The sequence below is a fragment of the Diaphorina citri genome, unplaced genomic scaffold (genome assembly GCF_000475195.1).
Source record: "Diaphorina citri unplaced genomic scaffold, Diaci psyllid genome assembly version 1.1 scaffold18, whole genome shotgun sequence".
Lineage (NCBI taxonomy): Eukaryota > Metazoa > Arthropoda > Insecta > Hemiptera > Psyllidae > Diaphorina > Diaphorina citri.
The window spans coordinates 69,133-79,684 of NW_007377456.1; the positions used below are offsets into that span (position 1 = coordinate 69,133).

At 35.3% G+C, this 10,552-nt stretch overlaps 3 protein-coding genes across 3 annotated transcripts in view; all 3 read left to right on the top strand.

Annotated features, from left to right (window-relative positions):
* The window catches only part of LOC103507881 (potassium channel subfamily T member 2-like), a 57,818-nt gene extending 55,671 nt beyond the window's left edge, over window positions 1-2,147 (top strand). The window contains exon 24 of the mRNA XM_008472400.1: window positions 1,953-2,147. Coding sequence (XP_008470622.1) covers window positions 1,953-2,147 — 195 coding nt within the window. The remainder of the gene's footprint in view (window positions 1-1,952) is intronic.
* A 590-nt stretch (window positions 2,148-2,737) lies between these two features.
* Window positions 2,738-3,355, top strand: LOC103507816. Its single transcript, XM_008472337.2, has 2 exons — window positions 2,738-2,882; window positions 3,121-3,355. The coding sequence occupies exons 1-2, from the start codon at window positions 2,767-2,769 to the stop codon at window positions 3,317-3,319; spliced, it is 315 nt and encodes a 104-aa protein (XP_008470559.1). The 5' UTR covers window positions 2,738-2,766; the 3' UTR covers window positions 3,320-3,355.
* Window positions 3,356-7,403: 4,048 nt separating this feature from the next.
* On the top strand, window positions 7,404-8,556 carry LOC103507891 (E3 ubiquitin-protein ligase RNF126-A-like). Its single transcript, XM_008472410.3, has 2 exons — window positions 7,404-7,838; window positions 8,218-8,556. The coding sequence occupies exons 1-2, from the start codon at window positions 7,725-7,727 to the stop codon at window positions 8,554-8,556; spliced, it is 453 nt and encodes a 150-aa protein (XP_008470632.1). The 5' UTR covers window positions 7,404-7,724.
* The last annotated feature ends 1,996 nt before the right edge of the window (window positions 8,557-10,552 follow it).

A 10,552-nucleotide genomic window follows, 5' to 3' on the forward strand; every position in this document is an offset into this window, starting at 1 on the left:
CATGATTTTCAAAGTGAAGAAGGAGCCCCCATTCCATTCAAAGAGTTTGGGTTCAGTAATGTAATCGAGTTCCTGTGTTCCATACCCGATGTGCTGGAGGTGAGTTATAACTTTGGAAGAATCGCGCTGATACACCTAACTCAAGAAAACCTAGGATTTTTTAGGTGTATTTTAATTGTCTTGGACAATATATTGATTCTAGAGAGATTGACTTTTTTTTCGAAGTTTTGATTACCTAGGTAGGTATTTTGCACTTTTCTCTAACCGAGTTTTAGGTATACCAACTTTTATCGCACTGTTCACTGTTCATTTCGCAACATGTGTACCATTATTATTTTATTGTAGACGTACGGTAACCTCATCGTGCGGATATTCCGATGACGAACTGGCAACGCTGGTGCATGCTGATCCAGCATGTTCATGTTGCCGTTGTTGCCAGTTGCTTTTGTCACATGTTTTTCGATTTTGTGAATTTTAAATTTAAATTTGAGATTTTGAGTTTTGCTTTTGAGTAATGAGTTTAGAATTTTAGAAATCAATTTCGAAAATTCGAATAAACTTTTCTTCTTTTTTGCCAAAAGGAAACGTGATTTGTCAGCTATCTGCAATGTAGAAGTGAGTGAAGTGACATAAGAAAAATAACTACCTACCTACCACCTAATACCAGAGAAGATACATTCACCAAAGTAACACCAAAATGAAGACTAGTGTGTTGTGTTTTAGGTAGGACCTGAGATCAGTGAACAGTTTATTCAGTGGAAAGTATAGGCCCTGCTTGCCTCTTGTGTACCTCAGTACTACTTAAATCAGTATCCTCAGTAGTAAGGCTGTTTCTGTGATTAACACATCACCAAACAATCATGGAGCTATCGGAAGTTAAGATCATTCTTCGGGGTCTCCTGATGAGTGCTAAAGTTGCATGGATCAGCGTTACCACTGTTGCCAGTTTCTATCAATCAACGGAATTACCGTACAATAAATTTGGTAGTACCGTACGATAAATTTGATATTACCGTACGAAAGAAAGACCTATTTTTCCCCCCAACAAAATGAGACGTATTTTATTATGTGACTTTTTTTTAGTCATCATACAAAATGTAACGAAATTTCTCTTTGGACTAGTTTGGACGTAACGGTACAACCACGCCCGCTGCTAGTCCAAACGTGTAATCGAGTTCCTGTGTTCCATACCCGATGTGCTGGAGGTGAGTTATAACTTTGGAAGGTACATGTTAAAAAGTCATGTCACTGGAATTACTACAAAAAAGAGCTGTCACAAATGAGCAGAGATCAGTGTTATAAAAGGGTTAGGTTGAACACATAAAGGAGCCTTCTTTTTCATTGTTGTGGCTTCTACTTTGGAAGGTACTTGTTAAAAAGTCATGTCACTGGAATTACTACAAAAAGGAGCTGTCACAAATGAGCAGAGATCAGTGTTATAAAAGGGTTAGGTTGAACACATAAAGGAGCCTTCTTATTCATTGTTGTGGCTTCTGAATTTATTTGGTGATGTAGTGGGCACTTGCCTGATACTCCTGATGTTCAGGAGGGTGTGGGTTTGACTGCAGCCATTTTATGGAATTTTATCCTCAATATTATTTGTTAAGTTACAATACAGTAGTGGAACTTACTTTGATTAGGTAATTATTCATTAGAGACTCAATGGTAATAATTTTCTATTTCTTATTTAGTTTCAGTCTCACTCACCCCCTCACATGGGTAGTTTGTAGTCCAAACTAGTCCAAAGAGAAATTTCGTATGATGACTGGAAAAAAAAGTCACATAATAAAATACAACTTTACTCTTCATTTCCTAAAGACAAAAATCAAGTGTTAAACTGGCAAAGAGAAAACACCCATAAGTTAAACAAATACGATTTTCCTCCATTATAACAAAATTTAATTTTATTACAAATTATATCTTATCTCATCTATCTATGATTTGTTCCCCAGTGCATGCCGCCAATGCACCCGGAGACGAGCAGTATCAAGATCGCCCTGAACGGGAGTATAGGGCTCGAAGTCACTCCGCCCGAGGAGGTTTCCTCCCCATCCAGATCGCCTCAATATTATTTGTTAAGTTACAATACAGTAGTGGCTTATTGCTGGTGTAAAGGAACTCTTTGTTCCATTTCAGCATATACTTAAGGTAAAACAACTAGTTATTGACACCCTTAAGCATTTTTTCATTTTTAATTTGCTATATAAATGAGAATTGTTACTTAAGTACTTAATTACTAGGTATAGGTAGGTAAGTACTCTCTCCAATAATCTTAAGCCTGGATCTGTAATTCAATAATACTATCTGTACAAGCACAGGAAACATTTTAAAGTTTGTTTATGAAAAGAATAATGACTAGAAGGGAGAAAAACTAAATACAAAGTTTAAACTTGGAACTTACTTTGATTGGGTAATTATTCATTAGAGACTCAATGGTAATAATTTTCTATTTCTTATTTAGTTTCAGTCTCACTCACCCCCTCACATGGGTAGTTTGGTGTATCCAGTGTCAACGAGCAAATCCAATCACATTGCAGAGTTAGTTGCTGGTCAGAGATCTAAACCAAACAAGTATAATCGATCCAAATCTCTCTCCCAACGGAAACAAGTATCTCGTTTCTACACTCCACCTCAATCCAGAAGTTATGGGACGTCTCCAAGATATTCGTCACATCATGAACCATCCAGATGGTGGAAAAGTACTCCTGAACCACTCATGCAAAAAACATTGATCTCGTTTCTACACTCCACCTCAATCCAGAGGTTATGGGACGTCTCCAAGATATTCGTCACATCATGAACCATCCAGATGGTGGAAAAGTACTCCTGAACCACTCATGCAAAAAACATTTTCAAGTTTTGATAATACTGATTCTCATAAAGTAAGTTACTTATTATTTACCTGGGATATGGAGTGGGGAGAGGTTTAGGGGTGAAATGGATTGTGGAGATGAAAGAAATAGAGGACTTGGAAAGAGAATATGCATAGACAGTTTTGATAGAGTGACTGAAACTTACATACCTGTAAAAAGTTTTTTCTCCATTGTGTAATTTGACTCAAAGTGTACCTTTTAATTTGGTGTCACATAAGGTATCAACAATTTTTCTTTTACTTTTCAGACTGAAAGCTATCCTAAAAGAGAAAATACTACTGATTCAAAGCAAAAATCTTCTACAACCTCCTCTTCTCAACATCAAAGTATCAGGGATAAAGAAAACCATTGTGATGCCAGCACTAAAATGTCTCATACCAGAAGCCGTTCATCACCCAATCATCTTGAATATAAAGACAGTACTACTGACAAATCTTGTGCAATAAGTAAGCAACCCAAAGAGGAGATCAAAAAAGAACCATTGTGATGCCAGCACTAAAATGTCTCATACCAGAAGCCATTCATCACCCAATCATCTTGAATATAAAGACAGTACTACTGACAAATCTTGTGCAATAAGTAAGCAACCCAAAGAGGAGATAAAAAAAGTTGCATGCATTTCACAGTCTAATGTTCCTGAGAGAAACAGTTCTGATACAAGTAGTTCACTTTTGGAGATAAATGTTCCTAATTTAAATAAGATGGCAAAATCTAATAGTCAAGTGAAAGAAACAGCTCACTCTACTCAATCAGTTTCAAATAGTTCTGCCCAAGTAAAGCCCTCTGTGACTGAACCTAGTTTTCATAACATTTCACAGTCTAATGTTCCTGATAGAAACAGTTCTGATACAAGTAGTTCACTTTTGGAGATAAATGTACCTAATTCAAATAAGATGGCAAAATCTAATACACAAGTGAAAGAAACAGCTCACTCTACTCAATCAGTTTCAAATAGTTCTGCCCAAGTAAAGCCCTCTGTGACTGAACCTAGTTTTCATATTTACAAGCTCATGAAGGCTTACCACATATCATTTTCCACTTGCCAAGAACATCTCAGAATGGCCTATCTCAGCCCTGTTCATAACCACGGCCTGTGAATAATTAGTAATAGGTATATTTATTCGTACATTTGGTATATTAAAAATCTCTCCCTTCCGCGTAAAAAAAAAATCCCAGTAAAATTCAATAGTGTTGTGTAAATTGTCATTCCTGTTGATTCTGTTTGGTGTCAATTGTAGAGTTGTCTACCACTAAAGGTAGAAACTGTTACCAGTTCCCAATTATGTATAGCTAGGAAGTAAGTTTCCAAGAGGTACACGTGCATCTATCTCACGGAATCTTTTGATTAGATTTTGATGTTTTCTTGGTATTGGATGGATATGTAAGGGCACTTCCCTGACTTTAATTTATAAATTTTGGACATGAATTTACATATTTTCCCATCATATCAAAATGGATTTATTAGGATTACTGTGGTGACCGCCAAAATATCGTTACTACATATATTATTTACTTATGTACCTACTTTCTTGGGATTCTAAGGTTTTCACATACCTATAGAATACCTGTCAGACTTGATAACTATACATATTTAATGTAAGTTACGAATTTCATATGTCCTACTTCTGCTTGAAAATACGAATACCATTAGGTAGGCATCATTTTAAATACAAGTACAAAATACGTTATTTAGATTACCAACCCGAGACGCGGAATAATTACCTACTTATTGAACAAATGTTTTCAGACAGTATTTCATTTTAGTTGTAGAATTGCTTCTGCACTTGTAACTAGGCTGTTTAAATGTTCAAGTCTTGAATATAAACTTGACATCATCTCTAATAGTCCGTAGTTTCCCCCTTCGAAACATATCTTTTTAATTTTAGTTGTAGAATTGCTTCTGCACTTGTACCTAGGCTGTTTAAATGTTCAAGTCTTGAATATAAACTTGACATCATCTCTAATAGTCCGTAGTTTCCCCCTTCGAAACATATCTTTTTTATGTGACGTCTTCTCTTCCCAATGCCTCGCTCTCAGTGGCATGTGACTTTCAATGGATCATCAATTTCATTTCGATACCGTGTACATAACTCTGTTTGTAACTAACAAGCATCAACTGATGGGTAATTATTTCGGATCTATCCACCAACTGATGAAATCATCTGTATTGGCCGTTATTTTTAATTTCGACAACATTGAAAATGGCGACTTTTATCAGCAAGATGATATCAATCAGCATTTAAATTACGTCAATATTTGTCCAGAAGTTTTTGCTGTGATGACTCAGATTTTGAAAGTCTTGCCACAGCTAGTTCTAATTATAATTTTGAGAAATACCATTTGTTTGATAATGAACCAACTTTTTTTATAAATATTTTTTCTAATTAATTAAGGGATCAATTAAAAAAAGTATAATATTATTAATAGCAAACAAAACATAATATACATAAAACATATATTTTCATTTTAGAGGGATACTGTTAGTGATAAAGAGGTAGAGAGGGTTTTTAGTAGATTTTTGATTCAATAATGATAAAAAAATGCTATGTAGTTAGTTGTAAATACTAGGTTTACCTACAGTCATACCCAGCTGAGTGTTTTAAATAATTAATTTAGATAGTCTTTTTGATTTTCTACAGTACTTAGGGGTACCTAGGTACTTTTCATATTAGTAATGAAAAATACTGAGCCCTATTCTAATTCTATGAAAAAATCGCACTCGTACTCTATGTACAACAAAGTGACTACTGGGATGCAATGTTTTTAGCGTACTGTAGGTGTGGAGTGCTTTATGGAAAACCGCTTAAAAAAGAGGTAGATGAGACTACTAATTTTCTATCTGAAGCCTCGTTGTCACCTAACCAATCTTTGTCCAAAGCTTTGTACATTACCTAACTAAAAAGATTCTCTCTTATTGTGAAAACTGACTGTTCAAAAAGATCTTGCTTTTATTGAAATTACCTACTTTGAAAGTTGGTATTTCTTGTACATAGATATGAAAACAACTAATTACTCTTTTACCTACCTACCTACCTAGTTTTTAATAGATTGAAAGCATCCTAGATGTTTCATAAAATATAAATAAATGAATATTATAAAAATATTTTAAATTATAGTAACCTATAAATTGTAGATTTTTATCCAACTGTGTTTTTATTACCCCCCTTATCCCACAGGCTGAATTTGTCACACTCATGTTATTTTTTCGATGAAGTTATCAAAATGTACCTACCTACGATCTACGATCTATTCTTTGATTCCTCAGATACCAAATTTACATTATTTTGGGTAAAACTAGTGAAAAATGTTGATTGTGGTTCACGGGCTCATACTGTCACGCTAGGCTAACTAAAGATTTCGTCCCATAGAGCACGTTAGTAACGCGTTTTGTGAGGTGATGTCTTAAGTTAAATTGAATTATGATAAATGTACAGATTATGCTCTGAGATCTGTGTATTTATTACAAGTACAGGGTGTCACAACATGTATTTTAACAAGGGGAAGCCTCAGCTTTGGAGTCATACGGTAGGGTGGAGTTTCAAATGTGTAAAAACTGTAAATCTCTTCTCTATTCAATAGTACTAAAAAGATTCTCTCTTATTGTGAAAACTGACTGTTCAAAAAGATCTTGCTTTTATTGAAATTACCTACTTTGAAAGTAGGTATTTCTTGTACATAGATATGAAAACAACTAATTACTCTTTTACCTACCTACCTACCTACCTACCTACCTACCTACCTACCTACCTACCTACCTACCTAGTTTTTAATAGATTGAAAGCATCCTAGATGTTTCATAAAATATAAATAAATGAATATTATAAAAATATTTTAAATTATAGTAACCTATAAATTGTAGATTTTTATCCAACTGTGTTTTTATTACCCCCCTTATCCCACAGGCTGAATTTGTGTAACCCACACAAAACAGAAGAGACTCGTCTTTTATCCTGATAGATTCAAGATAGAAGCCCAGGATAAAATCTGATCTTGTCACTCTTCTACGTCACGAAGAAGTGTCGTCTTCATCGTGATATACTTTACCGTCACGCAGGTTATGCTGGGTTCTACACAACTCGCAATCCCGGATTGGCTAAGTTCCAAAAGGACTCGTCGAACCCTGAGCGCTAGTGTCGGGGTTTCGCTCGCCAAGCTCACTGCTCAGGCTCAGTGCTCAGCTCATCTCATGCTCACTGCTCAGTGTAGTGGTAGTGTTCTTACGGGACTATCACAAAAAATCCCAGACAAAGCCCAAAAAAATCCCAGGAATCCCTCAATTTTTTTTAAAAATCCCTTCAAATAATAAATATAATAATATAAAGTTAACTACAAAAAATCTTAAAAAAGTCCTATCTTAAAAAAAAAATAATAATAATCATAATACTTAATGAAAAATAAAAAAAAAAAAAATGTCAACCGCCTTTTGGCAGAAATCCCAGACAAAGCCCAAAAAAATCCCAGGAATCCCTCAATTTTTTTTTTTAAATCCCTTCAAATAATAAATATAATAATATAAAAAATATAAAAACACTTCTTTCTTTTCCTATTGGAAAAGTAAAATTTTCTCGGATTTTTCAAATTTTCATCCTATCAACTAAATTTCTAAATTATAATTTTGTGGTTTTTATTTCAATAATTAGTTTTTCTCTAGTGGTGACAGACCAACTTCTTTACAAAAAGCAATGGCAACAACAACAACTACGTTCTTTACATACTAAAGCAAACCCAAACCCCACTATTAAATTGAGAGAGCAGTGAAATTAAATACCTAGATGAAGTGTGAAATTTTTCACTTTTCACCTTCATAGTTTTATTGTTTTACATTTATTGTCACCTAAATACACTAGGGAAATGTCTGAGCAAGGAGCATCAAGTGTCAGTTGGAGTCCCCCGGAGTTGGAGAGCTCAAGATATTACTGTCATACATGTGAGGCTGAGTTTGACAATGTCACTCGAAGAAATGATGTAAGTTGTTGAAAATTTTGGTAAACCAGTACAATGTAGACTTTTGCACTAGACATGGTCTCACAAGACCACTGTCTTCAGATTCATCCAAGTTTGTAGAGTAGGGTAGGTAGGTACAGAGGATATAGAGTAGAGTGCTCTACTGAGAGCTTTGATAACACTGATCTACAGAATGAAACAACCTTCAAGTTGCAAGTCAACTTTTAATCAACTTTTAATCAAGGGGTTTTGAGGTTGCTTAATCCAAACATGATAACCAAGTTTTATATTGGGATGATAAGACCTTAGCAATTGTAGTTCCCTTTATCAAACCTCTTGGAAAAAAAAACCCTTGTTGATATCTTCTCTCTTCAATAAAATATTCTTTAATTTGTTTCAGGAAGTGCTTTGTCAGAATTGTAACAATGGATTTGTAGAAATTCTTGAAAACTCTCCCAATTCAAATTTGTCAGAACCAAATAATCAAGAAATTGCAGATGATGAGGATAGACATTTCCTTACAACCATAATTCAGGAAGCATTCCAAAGAGGTCTGGGGCTTCCCGTTCAAATGGGCCCAAGGGATCCAAGACTAAGACCAAGGACTGGGAATGATGTGCATAGAATTAACGCAACAATTCGTAATCCTGGACAGCATCCATTGGAACACATTCTGAGTGATCTGTTGGTTGGTATTGAAGCTACAGGCTTTGGAGAGGAAGGGAATTCACCATTGTAAGTACATCCAAACATATTTTTTTCCCTTTTAATCTGGATTTACTTTACATAGTCAATGTGGTTCAACTGTTAAGTAACTCTTCTTCTCCTTATTCTTAGCCTTTTCCTGCTTATGGGGGGTTGGCGTTTTGAGTCAGTCTTCTCCAGTCCGCTCAGTTATGAACTTTGTTTCCATTCAGTCCTTTATCTCTCAGGTCTTGATGTACACAATTCTTCCATCTCTTCTTAGGTCTTCCTCTTCCTCTCCTCCCTGCAGTCCTCTTCCCAACATAATCTTCTTCTCTTCTTTCAACATGCCTGAACCATCTTAATCTGCTCTCCTGTATTTTCTTTGAAATTTCAGTCACTTTGATTTTATTCCTTATCACTTTGTTCCTGATCCTGTCCAATCTTGTCACTCCACAACTCCATCTCAACATTCTCTTCTCTGCCACCTCCAATCTGTGTTCATTTGCTTTCTTCATGGGCCAAGTCTCTGATCCATACATCATCACTGGTCTGACTACTATCTTAAAGATTTTGCTTTTCATTCTGAGGCTCATTCTTCAGTCACACAGTATACCAGACATTCTTTCCCAACTCATCCAAGCTATGTTCACCTGGTGTTCAATTTCACTGTCTAAATCTCTGCTTTTGCTCACCGTAGATCCCAGATATTTGAATTTTGGAACTATGTTCAAGTGATTCCCATCTAGATTTATACTTTCTTCTTCTTTGCGTTTGATCTATTAGGACCGGTGTAGGTCTCCTTGTTATAGTGCGAAAGATAGTCTCTTGAGTAATAAGGTATTGTAAAGTGAGTGCCAGGAAAGAGAGGCGGGGAGTGTCCGTACACCTTCCCCAGCAAGCTGTTGATTGTTTATTAGCTAACCCCCTTTTCTTTTTAAAGTTAAATTTCGATCTTTGTTAAAATAAAATCCCTTTTACTTTGTTAATTGAGTTTACTATTTAAATCCAGTGTTGTTATTGTTATCTTAAATCATGGAGAGAAGAGAAGAAGGAGAGGTCAGTGGGGATGAATATGAGGGAGCCGAAATCAGAAGTGGGATCTACCAAAACTGCCCCCAACCAGAGTCACACGGAACCCCCTCAACCTCTGAAGTATTAAAAGTCATGGAGTCCATCATGACCGCACAGAACCGATCCAACTCACTCTACATAACCATGTAATGTACAACTTGTGATTAGTTTGCTTTATTTCAGTTGAAACCAAATAAAACCAAGTACAAAATTTGCCCAGCCTACCTATTTGTGCTAGGTTGTAGGTTCAATCCTCACCGGGGGCGACCTTTAGGTTATAGGTAAAGTTCGTTCTCGGAAGGCTTTCTTTCTCCTATCCTGTCTTCCTCTCTTTAATTTCAGGACGATGAGATCTCTTTTGTTATAGTTCCCACGGTTAAATAGGTTCGTTCTCGGAAGGCTTTCTTTCTCCTATCCTGTCTTCCTCTCTTTAATTTCAGGACGATGAGATCTCTTTTGTTATAGTTCCCACTATCATACCTTTATTTCTGACCAGTGCCAATTGAACTAGACAGCATATCATGGTCACCCGACCAGTTACTAACTATGCTTAACGTTGCTTAAGTAATGAGCGACGTAAAACTACGGAGGGGAAAAAATTGGATAAACTCCAATTCTACTTTATTACATAGTACATATACCTAAGTTTCCATAGAAAGTAATAATAATAAAAAATAAAATAACAATTTTGTACACAAAATATACATTTTAAAGGAATTAAGAATAGTTAATTGGATAAACTCCAATTCTACTTTATTACATAGTACATATAAGTTTCCATAGAAAGTAATAATAATAAAAAATAAAATAACAATTTTGTACACAAAATATACATTTTAAAGGAATTAAGAATAGTTAAAGAATCCTTTACATGAAATTTTCCAACACCCTGTGTATGAAGAAGAACCATAAGAAGTAAAAAACTTCGTGGTCCCTTGTTGGCCGAAACTCGTAGAAGTAGAATGGGCTATTGGTAA

Coding starts and splice junctions, on each gene's coding strand:
- LOC103507816 (XM_008472337.2), top strand. CDS start 2,767: ATGGGACGTCTCCAAGATATTCGTCACATCATGAACCATCCAGATGGT. Junction 2,883..3,120: donor ATAATACTGATTCTCATAAA/GTAAGTTACTTA, acceptor TTTACTTTTCAG/ACTGAAAGCTATCCTAAAAG.
- LOC103507891 (XM_008472410.3), top strand. CDS start 7,725: ATGTCTGAGCAAGGAGCATCAAGTGTCAGTTGGAGTCCCCCGGAGTTG. Junction 7,839..8,217: donor ATGTCACTCGAAGAAATGAT/GTAAGTTGTTGA, acceptor AATTTGTTTCAG/GAAGTGCTTTGTCAGAATTG.